Source organism: Leucopleurus acutus (genome assembly GCF_964270905.1).
Source record: "Leucopleurus acutus genome assembly, chromosome: 20".
Taxonomy (NCBI): Eukaryota; Metazoa; Chordata; class Mammalia; order Artiodactyla; family Delphinidae; genus Leucopleurus; species Leucopleurus acutus.
This window is the reverse complement of record NC_139162.1, coordinates 18,345,240-18,371,133: the sequence shown is the minus strand read 5'-3', so window position 1 is coordinate 18,371,133 and position 25,894 is coordinate 18,345,240. Positions and strand designations below refer to the sequence as shown.

At 55.1% G+C, this 25,894-nt stretch overlaps 2 protein-coding genes across 5 annotated transcripts in view; one reads left to right on the top strand and one right to left on the bottom strand.

Annotated features, from left to right (window-relative positions):
- Positions 1–10,875, top strand: part of PRMT7 (protein arginine methyltransferase 7) — a 49,396-nt gene extending 38,521 nt beyond the window's left edge. For all 4 annotated transcript variants that reach the window (XM_082863280.1, XM_082863281.1, XM_082863279.1 and 1 more), the window contains 6 exons: positions 631–720; positions 4,622–4,783; positions 6,095–6,169; positions 9,126–9,286; positions 10,213–10,309; positions 10,548–10,875. In XM_082863280.1, coding sequence (XP_082719406.1) covers positions 631–720; positions 4,622–4,783; positions 6,095–6,169; positions 9,126–9,286; positions 10,213–10,309; positions 10,548–10,727 — 765 coding nt within the window. In that variant the 3' untranslated portion in view covers positions 10,728–10,875. The remainder of the gene's footprint in view (positions 1–630; positions 721–4,621; positions 4,784–6,094; positions 6,170–9,125; positions 9,287–10,212; positions 10,310–10,547) is intronic.
- Positions 10,876–14,738: 3,863 nt separating this feature from the next.
- SMPD3 (sphingomyelin phosphodiesterase 3) lies at positions 14,739–24,909 on the bottom strand (the record flags this gene model as incomplete). Its single annotated transcript, XM_082863131.1, has 7 exons — positions 14,739–14,840; positions 15,059–15,221; positions 17,086–17,149; positions 17,407–17,496; positions 18,288–18,443; positions 18,560–18,635; positions 23,599–24,909. The coding sequence occupies 7 exons, from the start codon at positions 24,907–24,909 to the stop codon at positions 14,739–14,741; spliced, it is 1,962 nt and encodes a 653-aa protein (XP_082719257.1).
- Between the last annotated feature and the right edge of the window lie 985 nt (positions 24,910–25,894).

Genomic DNA, 25,894 nt, shown 5'->3' with positions numbered 1-25,894 from the left:
TGTGGGGCCTGCCTTCCTGAGTCTGGGATTGATCGCTTTGAAGCAGTGCTGGTACCAAGGGAACTGGGAGAAGTAGGAGCTGCCAGTGAAGTTCTTGTGACTCCTGAGTCGAGAGCTGGCCTGGAAGTCTTCTGGGGCTGTCGTTGAATAGCAGTGAGTGTTTAGACTCTACTTTGTTGTGGCTGAAGATGTTTAGGCTTCTCTCCTCACTTCACATAAAATGAAAAAAACTAAAGTCTTTGTGGTGATAGAACTGAATTTGAGATTTGTTTCTGGGGCACCGGCGCCCACAGAGTCACTGCTCACAAACTGACCTGACTGGTTGGTTCTGTGACAGTGTTTCTCCTCCTGGCCTGTGATTCCCTCTCTGAGGGATAACCTACCTCCACCAGAACTACAAGCCTACAGCTAAGTCTTGCCAATGTGCCTGCAAGAGAAATTTCTTTTGCTCTTATGACATTTTGCTCCTGATCTCATCTGAGGTCTGTAGGAGGCCTTTGGATGGGAGAAGTTCTGCAAAGCAGCTGAAAGTGGTGCTCCAGAACTGTTTGGCCAGAGAACTGCACACAGATAAAGGAACTGAGATGTTCTTTTTCTGGACAAAAACAATAGTTTTGTTTTCTCTCTAAGATCTTCAAGGCTAACCACTTGGAAGATAAAATTAATATAATAGAGAAACGGCCTGAATTATTAACACCTGCAGACTTGGAGGGTAAAAAGGTAAGTAGTGAGTGCTCTGCGTTTGCTCTGGACAGCACGGCTCTGAGACAGCCTGACTGCCCCCTTCTCCAGACCTCACTGTGTGTCCCCCAGTCACTCACCAGCTAAGGACTCGCCGCTGTTGAGGGTGTGGTGAGGTTTGCAGAGATGCCTGCTGAGCAAATACTTGCACAGCTCTCAAGTGGCTCATGGCTGCTCCTTCAGCAACGGCAGACGAGCTCTGCTAAGAGCGACTTCGGCACATCGTGTCCCCTCCCTTTTCCCTTCACAGCACTGCTGTGCACGCTTCTGCCTCCCATCTGTTCCTCAGTCCCCCGTGTGCCTCCGAAACTGCTCCCGGCCCTCAGTAACCTTAGCTACTAGACACGGTCTCCTTGTCGCTTCATCTCGCTGGCCTCCTGCACCCTCACAACAGGGGCCTCTCCCTCCTCAACATACTTCTCTTTAGGCCCTTAAGAGGCTGCCTTTCCAGGGTTTCCTCTTCTCTTTCTGGCTGCTCCTTCTCAGTCCTTCATCGGTCTCTCTTCCTTCACTTGATCCTTCCCTGCAGGTGTCCTTGGTGCTCTCTTCTTGTCTGTCCTCTCCTCTTCCGTTGCATCTCCTCTCGAGACCATCACATCCCTTCCCATGTGGGAATCGTGGGTGTCCAAGCCGGGTCTTCAAATCTCACATATCCCACAGGCCCTTCAAGCTGGAACCTGTCATCTTTCTTGCCAACATTTTTTTTAACCCCTTTATTGAGATATAATTGACATACCATAAAACTAACCCATTCCAAGTGTACAATTTGAAGATTTTTTAGTAAATATAGAGAATTATATAACTGTCACACTGTCTAGTTTTAGAACTTCCATCACCCAGCCCCTAGCCCCAGGCAGCCGCTGATGTGGTTTCTCTCTATGTAACTTTGCCTTTTCTTGGCATTTCGTGTGAGTGGAATAATACAATATGTGGTCTTTTGTGTCGGGCTTATTTCACTGTTTATGGCTGAAAGGTTCATCCGTGTTGTAGAATGTGTCAGTATTTTGTTCCTTTTCAATGCTGAGTAGTGTTCCAGTGTATGACTGTGTGATATTTGGTTTACCCATTCACTTGTTGGTGGACATTTGGATTGTTTCCAGTTTTTGACTATTATGAATAATGCTACTGTGAGCATGGGTATGTTAAGTCTTTGTGAGGGTTTGTGTTTTCGGTTCCCTTAGATACCTAGGCTTGGAATTGCTGAGTTGTGTGATATTTTTGTTTAACTCTTTTTTTTTTTTTTTTTTTTGCTGTGCCATATGGCTTGTGGGATATTAGTTCCCTGACCAGGGATTGAACCTGGGCCCTCAGCAGTGAAAGTGCCGAGTCCTAACCACTGGACTGCAGTGGAATTCACTGTTTAACTTTTAAATAAACTATTAAACTGTTATCCAAAGCGGGTATACCATTTTATATCCCAACCAGTAATGTATGAGGGTTCCAGTTTCTCCATATCTTTACCAACACTTCGTATTGTCTCTTTTTTTTTTTTTTTTTTTGCGGTACGTGGGCCTCTCACTGTTGTGGCCTCTCCCGTTGTGGAGCACAGGCTCAGCGGCCATGGCTCACGGGCCTAGCTTCCCCGCGGCACGTGGGATCTTCCCGGACCGGGGCACGAACCCGTGTCCCCTGCATCAGCAGGCGGACTCTCAACCACTGCGCTACCAGGGAAGCCCTCTTTTTTTTTTTTTTTTTTTTTTTTTTTTAAGTATAGCCATTTTAGTGGGTGTGTGGTGATGTCTCGTAGTTTTGAGTTGTGTTTGCCTAATAATGTTGAACACCTTTTCATGTGCTTATAAGCTATTCTATATCTTGTTTAGTGAAATATCTATTTAAGCCTTTTGCCTGTTTTCCTCCCATGCCTTTTTTTTAAGAACAGCTTTCTTTCTGAGATATGGTTCATACAGCAAAGAAATTTAAAGTGTACGGTTCAGTGATTTAGTATATTCATAAGATTATGCAGCCATCACCACAATCAATTTTAGAACATTTTCATCACCCAGAAAGAAACTCCTTGCCCATTAGCAGTCACTCCCTATTTATCCCCAGCCTCCCAGCCCTAGGCAGCCACTAGCCTGTTTTCCTTCTGTATGGATGTGCCAATTCTGGACATTTCATATAAATGGAATCATGCTACGTATAGTCCTTCGTAGGTGGCTTCTTTCAAAGTTCATTCATGTTACAGCATATATCAATACTTCATTTATTTTTGCTGCTGAATAATACTCCACTGTATGGCTGTACCACATTTTATTTGTCCATACTGATGGACGTTTATTTATCCATATTGATGGACAGTTTATGGACATTTGGGTGGTTTCTCCTTTTTGGTTACCATGAAGGATGCTGCTCTGATCATTCGTGTACAAGTTGCTCTTTCTTTCCCTTATAGATGAGGATTAAAAAGATATTTAGGGAATTCCCTGGCAGTCCAATGGTTAGGACTCCACGCTTCCACTGCAGGGGGCATGAGTTCAGTCCCTGGTTGGGGAACTAAGATCCCACAAGCTGCACGGCACGGCCAAAAAAAAAAAGAGAAAGAAAGAAAATTTAAATTCTGAAAGCCATTGATATGGTGCACTGGCTAGACTCCAGGTCACTGTTGAGTAGAAGTGGTGAGAGTGGGCATTCTTGCCTCAGTGTTGGGGGAGCAGGGAATACACAGGGCCAACCCCTTTCTGTTTTCGTTGTTTCCTTCTGCATCTCTGTCATCTCAACTAGGAACCCATGTGTCATCTTGGACTGGCCCTGTCCTTGATGCCTGTCTGCTTGGGCCCAGCCCTGGGTAGTCTGGCTCCTCAGCATCTGCTGTCTGGTTCTCCTCCCTTTGACACAGACTCCCCACTCCTTGCCTGGACTATAGCAGTGCTCGCCCAAGTCATGTCCTGTCCCCAGCTCCACCTGCAGGTAGCCTCCCTACTTCCTACATACTTTGGGGATCTTTCTTTCTTTTTTTTTTTTTTTTGCCACACTATGTGGCTTGTGGGATCTCTCAGTTCCCCAGTCAGGGATTGGACGCGGGCCACAGCAGTGAAAGCCCAGAATCCTAACCACTAGGCCACCAGGGAACTCCTGAGGGATCTTTCTAAAGCACATTCCTTCTCATACTCAACCCTGATTAAAGCTTTTCGTGATCCCCTCTTGCCTCCAGGGCAGAGTCCAGTCCCCTTTACCTGTCATCAGCTGCCTTTGGTGACCTGGCTTCTCTCTACCTCTGTGGCCTCACCCTTTCTTTACTGTCCTACCCCACCTGCTCGTCTGACAAGCTCCCAAAAGGGCCTTTCTCTATTTCACACCCCTGCTTTTGCTTCTGCCCATCCCTCTGCCTGTAATCCCTACTCCTTTGCTTTTCTGTCTCCTGTTCATGCATTTATTCGTCTAATCAGCAAACCTTCACTGACCATCTGCTCTGGGCCAGGTGCTGTGCTGGGAATACTGTGCTGCCACTTCTCTGTCCCTACTTCTGTGGTCTCCGAGCCTGGTGAAGGAGACAGACTAGCGCTGATAATAAATTGTCATGATAAGGCTTTGAGTAGGGTTTACAGGATGCCATCCTGGAAGCCCTTCCCTATGCTCTTACCTCTAGAGTCTCTCCACGAGCCCCTTCCTTGCTTCTGTCAGAGCTTACTGCACTCTGAGGACGGCCCCCAGCCTTGTCTGCTGCCCCTTCCACTCTGCACTCCTGAGGGCAGGGCTCATGTCTGTTTCTCATCTTTGTATCCTCAAGGGCAGGTGCAGACCTTGACATGCTTGTTGACTGACTGACCAAGTGGGTGAGTGAATGAATGAACGAATGTGCCTGTGAAACTTGTAACCTGTCCTTTACTCCTCAGCCGAATCCTTCTGACGCCCTGGTCCTGCTTCTTGCTCTGATCGCCAGGTTTCTCTCCTCCTGGGTGAGCCGTTCTTCACCACCAGCCTGCTTCCGTGGCACAACCTGTACTTCTGGTATGTACGGACTGCTGTGGACAGGCACCTGGCGCCTGGCGCTGTGGTGATGCCCCAGGCTGCCTCGCTGCACATGATGGTCGTGGAGTTCAGGGTAGGCCACCCAGAAGTTTTCGGGCGGGGGATGGGGGGGACCTTGTTTTCTTGTAAAGACTTTGGATGCAGATGGAGCAACTAGGGTCTTAATAGTTTGGGCCTCTGTTTTTCTGTGTCATCACACTGCAGGACTGAATAGAAGAGGCTTGCCTTTGTAAAAATGAAGTAATTTGGCACATGAAATGGAAATGGCTGTGTGTTGTCATTTTACAATTATGGCTTATCAGAATAATTTTAAAATATAAATTAAGAGTTTCAGAAGATAAGCTGTTCAGCTTGCTCTGCTCTCATTAAGAGCTGAGGCTCCAATTCTGTTACCATACCTCACACACAGCCCGCGCCACGCTGGGCCGAGAGGCCTGGCCCCCCCTTCCTGTTAATAAAGTGACTGTTCTGGCAAAAAAAAAAAAGAGAGCTGAGGCTCCCGTTGTTAAAAGCATTTTGAGATGGGCGAGTCAGCTTCTTTATGCGAGAAAAATTGAAAACCTTCATTTTAATTTTCTCATCAAAGCAGAACCACAGTCACAAAGTCATTTTGGGAAAGGCATTTTTTATTAAAAGGATTTTGAAATGCTTTTAACCTGAAATGTAGTGTGAATGTCATTTGATATTTCTCTGATAAGAACGGCTTTATCCATTGGTAGCTTAGTGGTTCCATCACTTAATTTTCTGGGCATTTCTTTTGTGTTTTTTATTCACTTGATCAGATTCCATGTAAATTCTGGTTTTCATGGCCAAAGAGGGAATGTGGAGAATGACACTGTTCCTAGGCATATGTCCAAGAGACAGAGAAGGCAACGTTGACTGGCCAGAGTGCACCTCTGGTCCCCTCCGGGGATCCTGTCCTCACGCTCTCTTTATAGGCGTAGAGCCTCGAGAACTGGTTGATAGAGCTCTTCCCAATGAACCGGTGTTCAGGATGGACAAGGAGGGAGAGACACTATCCTGGTAGCTCTGGCCGATTGTCCCTCATAGGAGAGGGCTTGGGATCATGGGGGGCTTTACAGGTTTGAGGAACCATCCTGGGTCTTTGGTGTCTCTGGGCCCATTCAACTGTGGGCATTTCTTCCACGCCTGCGGGAGCAGCAAGATGTGCCTCAGGTTTGGACCTGGGGCAGCCCCCCAGCCTGACCTCACTTACCCTTCCTGCTCTTGTCACCACACTTCCGTGTGCCTGGGTGGGCGTGGACATCTCTGTGCTGTCCCACAGAGCCCTTGGTGTGCCTGCCCACCTGCCCCCATTGGGTGAGTGCGGATGTTGGTGTGCCCTGGCTGGGTGGGTGTCAGTAAGGCTGTGCCTTCCTTACAGGACCTGTGGAGGATCCGGAGCCCCTGTGGTGACTGTGAAGGCTTCAATGTGCACATCATGGATGATATGATTAAGGTAGGCAGGGCCACAGCTCCCACCCACAGTGTCCCACCCACCCACTCCACATGGCCACAGGCTTCTGATGGGGACGTGTGGCTTCCATGGAGGGACCTGGGTTGGGCAGTGCAGGCAGCACGCAGAGAGCTCCTCTGTTGGGGGCAGCGAGGACAGGTGTATCCGTTCTACTTGGTTCACCATGAGCATGAACCTGAGAGCCATTGGGTCTCCAAGTCTGGCTGGTATTAGGCCATTCTAGCCCCTGGGCTGTAACCCCTGAATCAGAATTTTGGGTTGGGGCCTGTCCACCACCAGGCCACTGGAACCATTCCTGCCAGTGTCAGCAGCTTGTTCTCTTTTCGGACGGTCTCTCTAGAAGGCAATTTTGGCAACCTTCTGAGCCAGCTATTTTCATTTTGGGGACTCTATTCCAGGGGAAAGTGCTAGAGCATGGAGGGGGGTGGGATGTGCAAGGAAGGTCCTGCAGGGTTATTTGTACATCAGTAGGGGATCGAGTCAGCCACCAGGGTCTCCATCTCCCAGAACCCAGAGCAGTCATGAAAGTGCCAGCGATATTTGGCTCAGCCAGGATGGATGTGAAGAGTCATGAGCCCCATTAGAAGGGCAGGGCAGGGAGCACCATCCCATTTTTATGTATTAAGAAAATTCACACGTGTAATAACTATAAATGGAAAGTAACCTTTAAAAATTGTGTACAATATTAATTTTTTTTTAATAATATAAATTTATTTATTTATTTTTGGCTGTGTTGGGTCTTCGTTGCTGCACACGGGCTTTCTCTAGTTGTGGCGATCGGGGGCGACTCTTCGTTGCAGTGCACGGGCTTCTCGTTGCGGTCGCTTCTCTTATTGCGGAGCACAGGCTCTAGGCGCGTGGGCTTCAGTAGTTGTGGCATGTGGGCTCAGTAGTTGTGGCTCGCAGGCTCTAGAGCGCAGGCTCAGTAGTTGTGGCGCACAGGCTTAGTTGCTCTGCGGCCTGTGGGATCTTCCCAGACCAGGGCTTGAACCCATGTCCCCTGCGTTGGCAGGCTGATTCTTAACCAGTGTGCCACCAGGGAAGTTGCCCCAATTTCTTTTTAATTAGAAAAAAATGTGCACATGCAGAGAAAAAGGGGTGGAGCAGTGGACACCAAAATGTTAGTTGTGTGATTAGGAAGTGGTTAATATTTTCCTCATTTTGCTTATCTTTCTGTTTACAGTTTTTCTACAGTGATTGTGGATTACTTGTGTAAACATATTTTAAGTAAATAAATCCAGTGGACATTTTCAGTTTCCATCTTACCTGCCTCTTCACAGCATACCACTGACTGTTCGATTCTTCTAGAAACCACTGCACACCCGGGCTCCCCCTGGCCACTTCTCAGGCTCCTTCCTGGATTCCTCCCCTCTTCTCATCCCCTAATGTGTCCTGTGTTCTAGGTCTCCCCCAGGCCCCTGCCCAGACCCCCATAGCTGTCCCCATCTTCTCTCTTTGCTGGCCAGTGTCTGCATCTCTCCTGAGCTCAGACCAAATAGCTAAGAGCTGTGGATTCTCCACCGAGATGACTTCAAGCATTGTGACCTGATGCTTCCAGAATCCATCTTCTCTTTCCCCTCCCTGAGCCTGGCCCCTTCCAGTGCTCCTGTCCTAGACCTGCTGCCGCTTCATACCTGCCTGCTGGGCTCAGGGCCCCAGCAACCTCCCAGACAAGTCTTCACCTTCCCTTGCAGTTGGTTGTTGGGTTCCATAACCATCAGGTCCTTTGTGAGCCAGTTTTCTTCCCCCGCTGCTGCTGGTCTGGTCTGGGGCACTTTGATCTCTCGTTGTCTGACCATGCACCCTCCTGCCTCTCCCGGTCAGCCTTCCTCTGCAGGGAGCCCAGGTGAATCTGTAGATCCGAAGTCTGGCCCTGTCTGTCTCCTGCAGGAAAACCCTGTAAGGCTCCCTGAGCCCTTACTCCCACCCCAGCAGTCACCCCGCACTGTTCGGCACGCTCTGCACTGCTCTTCACCCTTTCCCTACTGGGCTTTGTCCACTCTCCTCTTTGCTGCCAACTTCTGTGTAACCTTCAAGAGGCAGCCTAGAGATCACCTGTCCTGGCAGCTCTCCTGCCCAGCCCTGTTCTCAGCTGGTCAGTGTCCCCCAGGCACTGTGTTCGCTTGTCTTCCAGTTGTCTCCATCTAGACTGGGAGCCTTGTATGGGGGTGATCTGGCAGCTGTAGTGCTCAGAAAGGGTCACTGAATGGGCAAGTGTCCAAATGACAGGTATTTTCATCAATAGACAGTTGGTCTTCAAGGTAGCTCGTGAGATGGGCAGTGTCATCCAGTTTTATATTTTATTTTATTTATTTTATTGTATTTTACTTTATTTATTTTGGCTGGGTTGGGTCTTCGTTGCCGCGCGTGGGCTTTCTCTAGCTGCGGTGAGCGGAAGGCTACTCGTCGTTGCGGTGCGCGGGCTTCTCATTGCAGTGGCTTCTCTTGTTGTGGAGCATGCGCTCTAGGCATGCGGGTTTCAGTAGTTGTGGCTCGCGGGCTCAGTAGTTGTGGCTTGGTGGCTCTGGAGCGCAGGCTCAGTAGTTGTGGCACATGGGCTTAGTTGCTCTGCGGCATGTGGGGTCTTCCCGGACCAGGAATCGAACCCTGCATTGGCAGGCAGATTCTTAACCACTGCGCCACCAGGGAATTCCCAGTCATCCAGTTTTAAAAGGGAGATAATGAAGCTTAGAGTGACTTACTGAGGAAACGGCTTGTGAATGGTGGCAGGAACAGAAGCCAGCTGGTCTGGCTAGGCACCTGTGGTCTTTTGTGAGGACCCACTGCCCCACGTGACTATGGCAATTACCCTGAGGGACCAGGGCCATGGAGGTTAGGGGCCACTGGCATAGATAAACCCTGGAGCCGAGGACATGGCCTTGTTCCCTGGTCGCCCGGCTCTGTCTCTGCACACCCCTACCTCCTCTTCCCTTCTCAGCACGCCCTCGACTTCAGGGAGAGCAAGGAGGCCGAGCCCCACCCACTGTGGGAGTACCCGTGCCGCAGCCGCTCCGAGCCCCAGCAGATCCTGACCTTTGATTTTCGGCAGCCGGTCCCCCTGCAGCCTGTCTTTGCTGAGGGTGCCATCGAGCTGAAGAGGTGAGCGTGGTCTCCAAGGTGGGGGCAGTGGGGGAAGTGGCAGGGTTGTTTTCTCATAGTTATTGCCCGAGTGGCTAAGCACTTACTTTGGCCACTTTCATGTGGGTGGGATGGCTGTCCTTGTCTCAGCCTTGCCCCTCCTGAAGTGGCCCTGAGTGTATAGTGGGTCCCCACAGCTTCTGGGTGGGGAGGGCGAGCCAGAGTGGGCTCTCTCAGATCCTCCCACATCTGAGGCTCCCTTTGAGCTAAGCAGCATGTTACACACAGCTGCAGAGAAATGTGAATTTGGTTGCTATGGTTACCCAGTGGATCATATTCCTGAACTCTCCTGGGAATTAAAGCAGGTTAGGAATTGGTAGGGGCTGTCGTTGTGATGCACGGTCAGGCCCATCCAGCTCCAGCCCTAGCTCCCTTCATGGGGAGGGGCGGCTTCTTCCCAGAGGAAAAACTTTCTTCTAACTGGGTGGAGGCCGTGAGCCCAGAACCCCTTTGGGCTCCTGTGACAAGGGGGAGGCAGGACAGTTGCCCATCTGTGCCTGCCATCCAGAGTATCTGGGAGAGCTCTTCTAGACTTTGATGCCTGGACTCCTCTCTGAGCCTTCTGAGCCAAACCTTTCTGTGACCTCAGGCCGAGGAGGCTGGTCCGGCAGCAAGCTGGCCCTGCCCCAGGGTTACTCTTGAGAATTTGGCCAGGCTGTGGGGAGTGAGTGGGAGCTTTGGGTTGTGGCTCTTCTTGCTCAGCATTTTACTGAGTTGCCTTAGTCAGTTGGAGTGTTAGGAGCCTCCTCACTGGGCAGGATGGAAGTGGAAGAGACGAGAGGTTTCTGAAAAGCAGAGGGGAGCCATGACCATGCTTAGCCAGTCTCTCGTGCAGCTGTTTGTTTTTGGCCCAACGTTCCCACCCCCCATCCCACCCTCACCCCCAGGTCTGGGAGGAGCCACGGAGCCGTCCTGTGGATGGAATACCACCTGACCCCGGACAGCACGGTCAGCACCGGCCTCCTGAAGCCTGCGGAGGACAAGGTAGTGCTGTGTGCGCGGGTCCCAGAGTGGGCCGGCCCTGAGAGCAGGTGCCGCCGTGCCACCTGCCTGCGCTCCAGGTGTTCCTGGCATGTTCAGCCAGATGATGACTCCTCAGTGGCCCCAGGTCACCCGGCCCTGAACAGCAGCTTCCCACCACGAGCTGCCTGGGCTGGAGGCTGGCCAGGAGGGTGCTGGGGTGTCAGAAGCCCTCACTGCCTTCTTGCTGCTTCCCCTGCAGGGGTACTGTTGCTGGAACCCCCACTGCAAGCAGGCTGTGTACTTCTTCAACACCACACTAGACCCCAGAGTGCCACCAGGTGGCCCCCAGACCATCACCTACACCGTGGAGTTCCACCCCCACACTGGAGATGTCACTGTGGATTTCACGCTCTCAGATGCCCTGGACCGTGGGTGCTGACCCTCACTTGTTGAGAAATAAAGTGGCTGAGGGTGCCAGGCTCTGAATGGTGTGGCTTTCTGTGAAGGAAGGTGAAGGCGCCTCTCCTTTCAGGGCCCGGCTCGGCCTCTGGGCTTGGAGGAGACCTCTTCCCTTTTTGTGTTTTTGCTCTGTGGCTCCTTGCTCCAGATGTGGTGGGAAGCGGGGATGGCTTTGGAGCTGAGGAGGGGCCAAGGAGCCCACCCTGCAGTGGTTATGAAGTGCTCAGAAAGCTCCAAGGCTACAGCGTCCCTCCTACCCAACCAGGGAGCGGAGCCAGAGTTGACTGGGCTGGGCAGCTTGGGCTGCTCTTGGCTATGCAGTGCTGGGGTGGGCATGCTGCTCTCGTGGGAGCTGGCCTAGCCTGGCCTGCACTGGGGACCTTTGAGTCCCACCTGCCTGCTTCAGCTAGGAGGGGCTTCTGGGGGCAGAGTCGCAGACTTATGGCTGGGCCCCAGGCCTTGAAGACCCTGGCAGGGCCAGGCCAAAGACTGAGTTCAGACCTTTTCACTTGCTAAGTAGTGGCACCAGTCCACATTTGTAAGGGTCTGGCCTCCATGTGCAGCACCAGCAGGTGACCAAGACCAGCACCTAGACACCAGGCTGCTTTTCAGAGGATAGGGAGGAGGCTGTCCCAAAGCAGTTCCTCAGAGGCAGACCCAGGAAACCAGCCATCAGAAGGGAGCCAGGAGGTACGGCCCTTTCCCGTGTGCCCCTCTTTTAGCAGAAGGACCTCGTCCGCTAGAAGTCTGGGGCGGATGAGTATGAGTGCAGTCACCCCGACGTTGCCTTGCCAGAGAAGGTCAGAGAGCCCCAAGGAGGCCCTAGCCTTGTTTCTTCCCACACTCAAGGTGCCCTTCTGCTGTTTACTCCCAGTTCCAGAGGGAGTAAGAGAACCCAAGGGGCCTGATTTCCTGGTGGTTCAGGGCAGACTCAGGCTGTGCCCATCCTGTGGGGAGAGGCAGGAAAGGCAGGCCCCCCACAGTGGCCTCCCCACAGCCCCGCTTGGCCGCCTAGCCCTTTGGAGTCAGAGCAGGGCCCAGCCTAGCTTTTCACTTAAATGAGTGGAGAGCACCAGCCTTGAGCCTCACAGTTTTATTTTTTCCTCATTATCCATCCTTTCAGCACCAGTAAAGGAAAAAAAAAACACCTCTCTTTTCAAAATATTTTATCAGGTGTAAAGATTGTTTTTCTTCTAGGGAAGAATCGTCTGGATATATATTTGATAATGTTCTTACCAAAACCTCAGGTGTGCTTACCATATAAAACCCCTAATGTCCCATGAGGATACAATACAGAAAAAAATACAGAAATTAAAAAAGTCTTTTTTTCTTTTTTAAAACAGTATTTCTAAATCTCAGCAAGTTAATACAATAGTTAAAAAGCATCAAGATTAATATCCATACTTAAAACTCAAGGTGGTCTGGACAAATGAAATGACCGTTTTCTTCCAAAGTTGACCCCTGCCTCCTGCCTTCTCTGGAGGAGGCTGGGCCCGGGGCAGGTGCAGGGCCTTGGGGATTTGGGTGACCCCGGGTCCGTCCTTCCCAGGCCTAGATGCCACAGAAACATCTGAGATATTTCTTTTCTTTCTTTTTTAAAAATCGAAATGGAAAAGTCTGGCTTGTACATAGACCCGGGGGTGCACAGGCTTGATGAAACTCGTGGCTGGGTGATGGCGGCCTCAGTGCTGAGGCCCTGCCAGAGGGCAGTGCGAGGGGAGAGGGGAGCCAGGCCAGCTCTGCTCTGGACACTAGGCAGGCTGGGCAGAGGCGACCTTGTTAGGACAGGAAATGACTGAGGCACAGGGAGGTATGACTTGCCTAAGGCCGCCCTGTGAGTAGGGAGAGAAGCATGGCCCCCTATGCCTTGGCTCCTCCCCAGCTGCCCTGGGAGGCAGGCGGCCCCTCTGAAGGATGAAAGCTGTGCTGGAGTCGCTCTGCTTCAGGAGCCCTGGCCCTGCTTCCGCTGCTGTCCTGCGCACACAGCTGACCCGCAGCCTAGGGGCCTCGGCTCAGGCCCAGACATCTAGGCATCACATCTGCCCCGTTGAGCTCCACCTGTGAGCAGATTCCTGGCTGCTCCTGGGATTGGAGACCTCTGATCCAGTGAAGCCTAGCCAGGGCCTCAAGAGCCACAGCCTTGGAGGAGGGGTGCAGCAGAGAGCCCAAGGAGGACTACACCCTAGACGGTGAGCAGCCCCTCCTGGCTTGACTTGGGGGGTGGGACTGGGGGCCTGGCCAGGGAAGTGCTCCAAGCAGTGAGGCCCTCAGCTCAGCTGCTGCCCCAGCCAGGGGCATTCAGACCAACCAGTGCCACTGAGTGTGGCTCTCAGGAGTGTCTTACTCCAGCGCAGGCCTGGCCTCTGGCCTTGGCCCCCTCTTGGTCCCTCTTGCAGCTCAGTGGGTGACAAGGCACAGCATCAGCTTATTGGCACCAGGAGGCTCCTGGCAGCATGGTCCTGGTGTGTCCCCAGCCTCGTTGGGCAGAACTGGCCTCGAGCCAGGCGGGCACATGGGTTGGGGCGCAGTGAAGAGGGGAGACCATTGGGAGTTGTCAGTAACAGCTCCCAGAGTCGAAGGGGCCTCGCACCTGGAAGCAGACAAAACCCTCCCTGCGTGACTCTGGGGGGCGTCCCCAGGTGAGTTTAAAAAGGCCAGTGGGCAGAGGCAGTGCTGCCGTGGGATGAGGAGCTGTGGGCTTCACCTGCAGGCTCTGCCATGCTGTGCGCGTGTGCCTGGGGCTGGCCCTGGTCACATGGTGGCAGAGTGGATGCCAGCCAGTATCACTCCCTGCCTGGGGCGAGCAGTGGCCATTGGCCTTGCCACCCCCGGCCTGCACGCTGGTGAGGGGACAGGCTGCTCTGTGCCTTGGCTTCCAGCCCCTTTGTCCAGGGCCCCCAGATCGGGTTGCTGTTGAGGATTGGCCTGGGAGGACAGAGCCGCAGCCCCACCCAGAGGCAGGTGGATGGTTCCTGAGCTCAGCCAGCACGTGGATGGGGACAGTCCCCAGGAAAAGATTGGTCCCAAACCAGAAGGGTGTCCGGAGGGGAGACAGGATCAGGCAGAAAGAGGATGTGTTGGTTTTGACAGAAGAGAAGGTACAAATCTATCATTTTCAAAACCAGAAGTTCCCCTCCCCCCTAATGCCGTGAGTTGCCCCTTTTCCTGTAAAAAAGTGATGCTCTTTCCTTGGATTCCCGTCTATGGCTCCATTGCCCAGATTGGAGTCTCCAAGGGAGGCTCCAGGCTCTGCTGTGCCTGTCTTAGGAAAAGCAGCATTCTCCCTCGTGGCTTGCAGACCCTTTAAAGTGAAGGGTTGTTTTTGTTCTTAACTTTTTTGATTTTCTTTAAAATGTAATCGCCCTTGAATGCAAGACCCTGGGGAAGAGCCCGGGCTCGCTGGTAACTGGACACAGCCCTCACGGTCCCTGCTCATGAGCTGTCCAGGCTGGAGGTGGCGAGCCGGCGGCCGTGTGTCCAGGAATGCTTCTTTGGCTGGTTCTGATTGTGTTTGGAGTTTGGCCTTGGGTGAGGCCCAAGTGAGGGGTCTGTGGCTACAGCGTGGCACATGGCATGCGGGCAGCGTGCATGCGAGGGTGCAGGCATGCGAGACAACATGGCAGCAGACAAAAATAATGAACCCTGGACGAAGCTTGAAAAGAGATACAAAGAGTACAGAAACCCGGTTCTCATACTAACCCACGGGTTACAAACTAGGTTGTGCTGTAGATTTGTAGAAAATAACAATTTGAAAGAATGGCACTGGTTGGGCAGCCAGGACTCCCAAGCCCGGCCTGACTCCTGTCCATGGCGAGTGCCCAGAGGTGCTGGGCAGCGCTGGTTCCAGCTCACCCAGGACTGGCTGCAGCTCTCCCAGGCCCCTGCCCGCCTCCCCCAGCACGGGTGGTGCTCGCTGAGGGGACATGGCCAGGGAGGGACTGCGGCTCAGAGGGCTGGCGGAGGCCCTGCTGCTCGTGATGACTTGGCCCATTTATGCCTCCTCCTCCCCCGCAGATACCATCAGTCGCATGGCCACCGGGAGGTGGTCTGTCAGGCCCGACAGCTGGGTGATGAAACTGAATTCTTCCACCTCCTGGGCGGGGGGAGGAGAAACATCCCAGTTAGACCCAAAGGGCATCCTGTAAAGGAGAGGCCTGGCCCAGACCTTCCTGAAGGCAGAGGGGTGGGAGGATCCATGGGCCCCAAAGGCCTCCTGGATGGGCACGTCCCATTTCCAGAGGAGAGCTCAGTGCTGCCAAGGGGTGCAGGGCTAGGGTCCCCTATGCCCAGCCCAGCCCAGCCCAGACTCACGGCCTTCCAGTCTGGGCACAGCCCCTCCTCCCCGTGCAGCATGTAGTCAATGCGCCTGCCGTTGCCCTTCAGCAGCTCTTTGCGTCCCTTCTGGCCTCCCCCAGGGCTCTTGCTGCTGGGGAAGGCGAGGTACTCGCGACGACCTTCCTCGCTCTCCAGGACCCTGCTCACACAGAAGGCACAGGAAGGCAAGGTGAGCCCCGCCCCCGCTGCGGTCCAGGTCCTGAGTGTGGAGCCGCGTTCTGCCCGCAAGTCAGACCAAACCCCTGCATTTAAGATCTGTCTTCCCTGTGAGCCCCAAAAGGGACTGGGATGGACAGAGACTGCACCTGAGTCTGAGTTCCTGACCGACCTGGGCCACTCCAGAATCTGCCTGGGAGCGTCCCATGTCCACTGTGGGCTGGCAGCACTCTCTTTCCCTTTCTGAACTAGAACGTTGGCACCACCCAGAGCCTGTGACCAAGCTGGGGACAGAACTGCCCAGCCCCTCTCCAGGATGGTTTCTGCTCTGAGCTAAGAGTGTCCTGTTTTGGGGAACTTGATCTTTGCAGTGAGCCTCAGGGACCTTCCTCTTCTGGAAGTCCCCAGGCCTCCCATGACTCTTGTTTCAGGTCAGCAGGGGGCCAGGGGAGCCAGGAGACAACCAGACCCCATCCCAGGACTGGACTGCTGTGTCGGTCAGTCCCTGAGTGGTTTTGCCATCAAGCCTCTGAGCCTCCACTGTCCCTCCTAACACAAGAATGATGACTGTGGCCCCAGAACACTTTGGGGACCAGGTGTGTGAAGAAAGGAATAAGGTAGGATGCAGCTGTCGCCCCATTTCTCAGTGGAAGGAAACTGATAGGGATGCGTATGTGTTGGTCAAGGATCTACAGGGAGGGCAGGGCGCTCAGGTGGAATGTTACGCCCTGAGTCCGGGTCTTCTGACTCCTTGACTGCCATCTGCTTCCTGCCAGGTTTCCTCCAGAGCCTGAAAATCAGTGGTAAGGAGCCTTCAAGGAACACCCCATCTCAGAGGGCAGATGCAGGCCAATGTTGGGAGTGAGAGGTGCAGCCACTGAGAGACACTACACAGGCCTGCCTGCCCGGCTAACGCCTGGACAAATGGACAGGGCACCTGGACAGGCACAGCCAGCAAACATGGATTTCTGCAGGGTCTTTATCAGCCTTGAGATAAATAACACTAATGACATGCAGAACGTAGTCATATCTCAGAAATATAATCCATTACTGTCCTTTGCCTTTGATAATTAATTCCAGCATCAATGATCTAAGAGTTACTGATAGTCATTTTTAAATCATCATCTCATAAAAAGATAATTTTCTCGGCATAGGATGATGTTTCAAATTTAGTCTATAATTAATTGGCTCAAATTAGCTGCAAGGAGCCATTGCCGTGGCTCTGTGCAGTCTCAGGATGTGAATTATAAATTGGCTCTGCTGCTGGCCTCTCAACTGTGTCCTTTTTGGAAGTCTCGGGTTCAAGAATGCAGTTTGGCTGGGATGGAACGGTCTCTACTTTGAAAAGGACAGGCTTGTCTTATCTCTGTTCGTGTTTTTATTTGCCTAATGGGTGGCTACCAGCTGCTGGGCTCCTGCAGCAGATGCCATCCCCAGGGCTCTTCGGCAGGGGTGTCTGCAGCGCTTGGCCTCGCCCTCGGAGATTCTGGTCCTTTTTCCTGTGCCCAAGGCAGGCTGGGGCTCAGGGCAGGCCAAGCTCTGGTAGAGTGGACCCGGACTCTGGGTGCTGGTGTAGGAAACACCACCTCGAGGCCCCAGACCTACTCGGAGGCTTCTTCTTGGTAAGAATACCCCTGAGGCATGAGGTCCACCACAGCCTCCGCCCACCCCCAGCTTGCCTCCCTGAGGCTCTCACAGGCGTCGTCCCATGGGGCTGTGCGCTCTTGTCTGCCCGCAGAGCCCATCTCTCCACACCTGTTTCTGGGTTGGTGCTCATCCCAGACCTGAGAGCTGCCTGGATCTGCCTACCCTGCCTGACCACAGCAGCATGGGTGCTGGGTGCTTACTTTTGCAGATTGTCAGGGGTGCACACTTCCTCGTCGTAGAGACCGTCCTTGTCCAATAGGGTACCTGGGGACAAGGGGGTGAGAGTGGTCACTGCGGGCAGGGCCCAGCCAGCCTCAAGGAGGGCTGCCTCCCTGGGGCAGTAGGGTTAGGCCAGGGCTTCTGTGGGCTGGGCAGCTGAGTGCCCCCCCTCTCCCCAGCAGTGAGGTCTTGGGGGCAGGTCTCTCCGGGAAGCCCATGGGGTATCAGGCCTCGGCAGTGCCCCTCCCCTGCCCCAGTCCCCCTCCCCTCCCCCCCAGAGCCCGTGCCCAGCCCCAGCTCACCGATTGCCCATGGCTTCTCCTCCCCAGGCCCCAGGCGGCAGGGGTCCTTGTAACGTGTAAACAGGGAGTGCTGCTGCTCCAGCTTGTCGTCTGTGCAGGGAGGGAGGGAGTGCTGAGGAGCTCCGGGTGTCTGGCCTGTCCTGGAGGGCCACCTGCCCCTGGTTCCGGTCTGACCAGAGTCACCAGGTCCCTGTCCCTCAGGTAACTGCCTCTGGGTGGGGTTTGTGTCCCCAGACAGATGGATCTGTGGTTCATCTGTCACTGGGTTTCTGTGTCCTTGAGAATGCCCCCTTTAACAGCCCTCAGAATTGTGCCTGGTGGGACTTTCCTGGTGGTCCAGTGGTTAAGACTCCACGCTCCCAATGCAGGGGGCCCGGGTTCAATCCCGGATCAGGGAACTAGATCCTGCATGCCACAACTAAAAGCGCCCGTGTGCCACAACTAAAAAAAAGATCCTGCACGCGGCAACAAAGATCCCGCGTGCCGCAACTAAGACCCGGCACAGCCAAATAAATAAATGTTTAAAAAAAAAAAGAATTGTGCCTGGTACAAAGTAAGAGCTGAATACAGACTTGGTGAGTATCATTAGCTAACCCCATTAGTCTGGGTTTCAGAGGCTCCCAGCCTTCCCTGCCAGAGGTTCATCTGTGGGGCATCTCTTTGTCTCCAGCGAGGTGGCCTCTGAGCTATTTAGGGAGATCAAGGCCTCTTATTCTAGGAATTCTCGGGGGCAGAGAAATCATAGTCTTGCCAAATGTCCCACCCCCATGCTCTGGAGGAGCAGGAAGTTACTTGAGCTGCCTGACCCCGGTCTTTCCAGCTGCGACTGGAACCCACGCCTCCCCGAGTGGCCGACCCTAATGGTGAGGAGCACGCCTCACCAGAGGAGCAGTTGTCAAAGTTAAAATCTCCGCAGACGACGTCAAACGCCACCAGCTCCTCGGGGTTGGCTGCGCTGGACGAGGAGGTAGATTTTCGGAAATCAGCCAGCCAGTCCTGAAGCATGTTCAGCTGCTCACACCGAATGTCACTGTCCTCTGTGCGGCAGAACCACAGAGAGATGATGAAGCTGCTGCCAGGCCCCAGCCAGGCCAGTCCCAACACTCTGAGGGGACATTCCCCACCCGCTGAAGCTTGGGCCCCTGGACCCTACCTGGCAGGGCGTGCAGGTGTGTGCAGGAGATGTACCCGACAATTCTTTGGTCGTGAGGTGTATTTCCTACCTGCACCTGTAGGGGAGGAAGCAAGGTGTTGGTGATGAGGCCTATGAGTTATCACTTCTCTGAGCACAAGGGGACACTGGCGACTCCTGCCCCCAGCCAGGTCAAACTCTCAGAAGCCCAGCTCTGTCCACTCCTGGCTAGACTGGGGCCCTGGGAAGAACAGCACATGTCCTGCTTCTAGGAACTTCTGCTCCCGTGTGGGAGGCAGATGCATGAAGAAGTACCAGCCTGTGGCATGGTGAGTGCCACCGACAATTCAGGCACAGTTTTACAGGAGAGAGATGCAGAAATTGCTCCCCACACCCCTGCTGTCTCCTGGTGACCAGAAGGGCCACATGGATGACCCTGAAGTGCCAGCCCCTTGGTTCTTTGTCCACTTCTGCCTGGTGGCTCTTTCCTCCTCCCCTTGGTCACACCCTGGACCTGATCATGGCTTGGAGCCCATTCCTGTGAAGTCTGAATTAGGCTCCCCTCTGGGATGTGGTGCAGCCACAAAGCCCACCACCCTCATCCACTGTGATATGCCTTGGACCTTGCCTTCGGCTCTGTCTTCCCAGTCTCTGCCTCTCTGGCTTCATGAGCAGTCATTTTAACTGCTTTTTGATTGTGGTCCCCTGTTAGTCCCCAGATCTGGGATGACAGCTGTGGCTGGTGTCTCCATGGCACCTATGTCATGGCTGGCCCCAGGCACCCCATGGCCTCCATCCTGAGCCCAGTCCTCCTTCCTCCACAGGGGCTTCTTCATGCTCTACTCTCCCCAACCTCGGTCCTTGCCTGCTGCTCACCTCCTTCACTGGAGACAGCGTACCTGGCAGGTGGAGTGGGGCCGAGGGCTCCTCCCTGACTCCCTGCCCAATTGCAGGTTACCCTGGCAGACTGTTTCCACGGGTTGGCATAATGAAAACGAGCAACTCAGTTGTACAGCACAGACAACTCGGCCCCCAGTGGTGAGCCTGGTGCAAGCCTGAGCCCTTGTTGGGCTGTGGTCGGGGAGGGGAGGGTTGGCAACCTAGCCTGCGGGTTCTCAGGCCCTCTGCTGGAGGCTGTGACAGGAGAGTCCCTCCTGGCGTGCTCCCCAGACCATTCTCGGGTGCCCTTCCCAGAGGCCTCTGGTTGAATCCACATCCTCTTCCTCTCTGGGCTTTCCTCCCATCTGAGCCTCAGCTGTCTTCCCCATATTTCACTAATCTATTCCAGACTGGGTTTCGTATGATGTTGAGACCCTGGACCTCGGGAAGTCTCCAGGGAGGGTGACTGTAGAGGCCAGTTCTTGGCTGAGGTGCATGCAGCAGCAGCGCGGGTGCCCCTGGCCTCTGCTGAGCATAGCTCTGCCCATCCTCCAGCTAACAGTGGCCTGGACTCATCACGGGCCCTCTGCTCTGAGAGCCTCGGGAGGCTTCCATCCTTCTTTCTGCTGCTGAAGTCAGGTTGGTATTATTCTCCTCCATGAGGTCTTTCTCGTCATCGAACACCCTTAGCTTTCTACAGCTCTTCATCCCCTTTCCCAGCCTGGATAGATGCACATCTTTCCTTTTCCAGTGCCCAGGCAGATGACTGTCTGGTTACTTGATAATGGGCCTGGATTTGGGGCTGTTTGTAAGCTCATATGTTCACCATTCACTTCTTGCCCATATTCCAGGCCCAGACCTTTGCCCAATGGTACCCCCACCCCTGGAATCCCTTGGAAATTACACACCATTGGTTCCCCCTGTTGCAAAAACACAACACAGCTTTAAAACCACAGTGCCCCCAGAGGCCACACGATGGTGCTGTCTGCATCCTCAGGCCAGGAGTCTGTTCCCTCCTCTATAATAATATTCACGCTGTGAGCACCATGCCTAGCGCTTCACGGATGCGGCTTTACTAGAGCCTTACAACAACTATGAGGATTATACTAAAATTACACCATCCGTGGCCGGGGTCATGAGGCTCTGGTGGCTGAGGCCGGTTCAAATCTGATGCTGAAATCTGACGTTCTTGGCTCATGCCCATTCCTCCCCCTGCTCTACACTGCTTTCTGAGCTCCTGGTGACTGAGCCACGCTTTTCAACAGCTGCCCATTTGAGGCTTTTAGTGCATAAGCCCCTCACTCGCTCAGCACTTCATGTCACCTGCCTGTGCTGAATCCTGGGTGGGGACGGAGACAAGTGCAGGGAGGCACCACTCGGCCCTGCTGCTGAGGAGAACCTGCCCGGAGGGAAGACACGCAGAACGAGGTATGTCAGCCCCCCGCCCTCTTCCTTCCATCAGTCCTGTGAGGTCCCCCAAGATCCACTTTATTATGTGCTGGGACCTGACTGATTCCCGGGGCTTGAGTCCTCGGGAGCCTCAGAGGCTCGTGTTTCTCTTGCAAAAAACAATCACTCTGAGAGGTTGTGCCTTTAGTCCTGGTGGACAAAGACTGTCAATAGAGCAGGGCCCAGAATCAGGCTCTGTCACGCCTGAGGCAGAAGCCAGTCCATTCCCTCCCTCCTTTCTCCGGGCGTCTCGGTAGCAGGAAAGCACACTTTCCTCGAGGATGAGGAGCTCTGCAGAGTAAATGGGAAGGCAGGGCTGGACGGGGAGCCCCGGGTGAAGGGAGCAGCCCGGCTAGCACATTTCCAGCCCCTGGGCCCTTCTGGGGCTGGCCTGGCTCCTGAAACCTCGCTTATTTCACTCTTCTACGTAGAGAAAGAGGCACACTCTCGCCAACAGAGATGAGCTGGGTCTGCTGTGCCGGGCACAACAGCTCTGCTCTCGAGTTCTGTCTGACGGGAGAGGCGGGCAGCAAGACATCTGGGGCCAGGGCTGAGGAACCCCCGAGGGAAAGCTGGCTTGTGCTGGACGCCGCTGAGGAGAGCTCCACTGAGGTGGGGCAGCCAAGACAAGGGGCATCGGTACATGGAGGCCCCTCAGGGTGCTGCTGGAGCGGGGCCCAGGTGAAGGCTGACTTCTCCCTGAGGCAGCAGGAAGAGGGTAAAAGGAGTCAGACTTGGGACATGAGGAGGACAGGTTAGAAATGGGAGGACAGCCCAAAACATCTGGGTGGATGCAGAGGAATGGTGGCCTGGGCAGTGATCTTGCAGCTGGAGATATGGGGTGGACCCAGAGGTATCTGGAAAGTGAAAGTGGGAGCCCGGGTAGATTGACTGGGCTCAGGGCAAGAGAGTCCTCAGCAAGTGCGGAAATGGAGGCTGTGGAGCCACTTCCCCGGGCAGGTGCCTGGGGCCGGCTGGCCATGGTGTAACAGCTTGGAAATGAAGAGGGCTGGCCAAGTGGGGCCACCTGCTCTGGGGGCTGCCAACCCCCAGCTCAGGCTGAGAGCTGGACAGAATGCAGCAGACATGGTGCTGCCAGATCTGCCAAGGTGGGGAGAGAAGTTGCAAACTGAGTTTCATGTGAAATTGCTTGATTTTTAAATGTTGGCCAACACAAGAAATTTTTTAATGGTGTGGACCAAATTAAACACATCTGAAGACTAGTTTTAGCTCCAGGAGGTAGAGGGCTCTTCAGCATTTAAAGGATGGGCAGGCGACAAGGAGCCTGGAAGGAACAGCCAGAGAGGTAGGAGGTGGGAGGGAAGCCCGTGTCGGAGGGGCTGTCCCAAGGAGACTTGTGACCCTGATGGGCATGATAGGTGGGGTGCCAGGCTGAGGAAAGAGAGGAGGAGGGGGCATGTGGGCTGGGGGAAGGCTTGAAGGGGCCCTGGCCTTTGAGCGGTCTGTAGTAGAGCAGGCGGGAGGGAGAGGGTGCGTTCCCTCCCACCCACAAACTGACATGTCCCTTCCTTCCCCAGAAGGTCACTCTGGCTGCTGAGACAGAACACTGACAAATCATATGCCAAAATGGGGAGGCTGGTCTCCTGTAAGAGGAGTGCCTTCAATTTCAGCATCTCAGGAGAGCCAGGGACCACAGATCTGCGCCGGCTGAGCCACACAAGAGCCTGAGCGATGGGAGGGGAGTTCTGGGCGTTGGGGTGTGGCCCTGGCTCCGGCAGGCTCCATGTGGACCATCCGCCGGGCCCTCGCTCCTGGCAGGAGCTTGACTGACAGGTGGCACTTCCCTGGACAGGCTGAGCACAGTCAGAGCTGAGGCCTGGGCATGAGCGCCTCACCACGCTGGGCCTCCACAGTAGCCGCACCAGCCCCCTCCGTTCACGGAACCCCTTCTGGGAGAACTGAGAAGTCTTGAGGGGAATACAGAGAAGATCCGCACCCGAAGCAGCTGCCGCCTCTGGGGGCGGAAAGCCCCGTTCTGTAGCAGCTGGCCAAACGGTGCTTCGGAAAACTCTGGAAAACTCTCCAAGAGCAGCTTTTGGATGGGGAGCAGAAAGTCAACACGCTGAGCGTGTCAGGCTCAGAGGAAGATAAATGTGTAATGACCAAATTACCATGGTCTAAAAGCTCTCCCAATTGCATCCAAATTAGCAGAAATAATTATGATTCACTTTAATTAGTGACTGTGGAAGTGAAGCCTTGGGCTGGTGGGCAGAGGGCCTGGTGTGGCAGCTGCGTGACAGCCAGGAGGAAGAGGGCATGCTGGCCAGTGAGCCTGGTGGCCTGAGGCAGCGGGTGTGGTAACGCCCAGGGCCTGAGAGGCCTGCCTGCAAGCCTACCGCCATTTGTCTGCAATGATTCAGAGAAGGGGCTCCCTGCCTCCACCGCCTACCACCTTCACCACCGGCACCGTGGGAACCTCCCAGGCCTTGCCGCTCCCGTGCCGCTCCCCACCTTGTGAGTAGGCTCTGCGTTGCCCCCGCTTTACAGATGGGGGAATGGTGGCTCAGAGATCTGAGGAACTTGCCTGAGATCACCCAGCCGGGAGCCTCGGCTCCTGTCCCTGCATTATTTCCCTTGTCCCTGAGCTGGGGGCCCCCCAGTTCCACTCCATGAAAGGTCTTGTCTGCCCCATGCCCTCCAAGAGAGCGAGGACCCTGGCTGCAGCCTGCCTCCCCCCATGGCTCTGGGCCCTGCTGGCTGAGGCCTCCTACCTTGAGATACAGAGCTCCCTTCGAGGCCAGGCTGTCGGAGGACCGCCCGTTGGGGTAACAGTGATAGGCCACGTCCATGATGGGGTAGCGGCTGGCAAAGAAGAGGCCGCTGTTGAGACACTTGAAGCTGCAGCAGCCATGGCAGCCGTAGACTCCGACATCATAGAGGATGTACTCGAAGTAGCCGTGCAGCTGGTCTTTCAACTTGGCGGCCGCCCGCTTGTCAAACACCTCCTGCAGGCATAGGAAGTCCAGGTTGGCAGGAAAGAAGGCTGAGACCTCGTGGTCAAAGGCCTCGTCCGGGTGGCGCCTCCTGCGCACGGCTGCCTTCTTCGCCACCGAGGACTTGTACGGGAGCTTGCTGTTGGCGCCCGGCTCCCCACCGCCGCCATCAGCCCCGGCCCGCGCCTTCACCAGTGACTCCCTGGAGGCCGAGGGGCTGCCCAGGCTCCCCGAGTCCCCATCCCGCTGACTCTGGTTGGGCGTCTGGCCCCGTGGGCCCCCACCAGCCCCGTTCCTGGCCTGGCCCCCAGAAGGGGGGTCGACGGCTTCAGGGGGCCGGCCCCCCTCGTCGCCACTGATGCGCACGATGCAGGCGTCCTCAAGGCTGCCACCTTCAGCTGGGTCCCCGGAGGCCAGGCCATTGGCAGCCTCATCGCTAGGGTGACGCCCACCGTATTCCACAGAGGCCGTCCTCTTAATGCTCCCAGGGACGGCCCGGGCCACGCCATCACTGCCCTGCGGTGACACCAGGCTGCTGAAGCTGGCCGCGCTGATGGAGGTGTTGGTGGGTGAGTCGATGTAGATTTTGATCTGGGGCCTACTGGCCCCATTGCGGATTCTCTGGCCGATTTCTTTGGCCCGGGCTTGGGTGTTGAAAACGTTGTTGAGCCTAGCCAGCGAGTCCGGGAGGAGGCAGAGGTTGGCAGTGGCGAAGCAGAAGCTTTTGCCAGGACCTGTACCCTTCCATTCACTGTGCAGGGCCGCCCCGCTGGCTGGGCCCTTGTCCTCCAGCCGGGAGTAGACGTAGGGCCGGCGGGCCGACTGCAGGGTGGACCAGAGGAGGAACCCAAGGAGCGCAAAGGGCAGCGAGGCGACCAGGAGGGCCAGGTAGACGGGCGTGAAGAGCACGGTGCAGAGCAGCTGGAGGTAGCACGGGTCATCCGCCCGCTGGCGCTTCTCGTAGGTGGTGGGTATGAAGGAGGCCAGGAGCCGGTCCGCCAGCCAGTAGCATGGGAAGATGAGGGCCCAGGACACGGCGTGCAGGGCGGACAGACAGCTGTTGGGAAAGGGGGTCGTGTACAAAACCATTGCAGCTCAGTGGGCGCCGCAGCCGGCCCTACTACATGATGTCCCTGGCGGTGCAGGCACTTTCCTGGGCGGGGCGGGTGAGTGGGGGGCAGCCGGAGGAGGGTCACGTGCTGGTGAGACACGACTGTGGATGGTCAGCGGCACATGTCGGCCAGCCAGTCATGGTTCCCCTCAGTGGGCCATGCTGGGCCACCGAAGGCTGCTGGAGAACCTGCAAGACAGAAAGTGAGGGGTCTTTTATTCATCTTTAGGGGGCCAGGTCGGATGCTGGGGTTGTTGCCCTGCTCACCCCACTCCTGCCTCCTCTGACATGAGCAGGACTGTTCTGAGGACCAGGCCGGAGCTGGCAGGCTCACGTGGGGCGTTTGGGACCAGGAGCAGGCCTGGCATGCTGCATTTGCCTGTGTGTTTGGCTCTCTTCAAGGAAACTGCCTGGTGACCTGACTGCCTCTAGCTGACCCTTTTTTTTTTTTTGGCTGCACTGTGTGGCTTGTGGGATCTTAGTTCCCTGACCAGGGATCGAACCTGGGCCCCTGGCATTGGACGCTCAGAGTCCTAACCACTGGACCGCCAGAGAATTCCCTAGCTGACCATTTTGACTTTGTAAGCTAATTGCTTGGAAACTGGCCCAGGATTTGAGGAGCACAGTTTGTGGGCATGTAGGGCATGGCGGGTCCTAGAGGATGCCTGGGCCTGACACTGGCCTGGAGCAGCCTGAAGCCCGTCAGGAGCCAGGGGTGTGTTTAGAACAGGCGAGGGGTAAGCCTGAGAGGAGCCGCAGACACAGCCTCCTGTCACTGAGTGCCAAAAAGGGGCCAGGGGGTCCTGGGGCAGAGGGCAGTGTGGCTGGCGGGGCCCCGGAGGGGAGAGTCCCTCCACAACCAGGCTCTCACTGTGCCCCAGCCTGCAGCATCAGACCGTCTCTGCCATCCCACTCCTGCTGAGCCCCAGCAGAAAGTGCCTGACGAGGACCCAGGCACTGTGT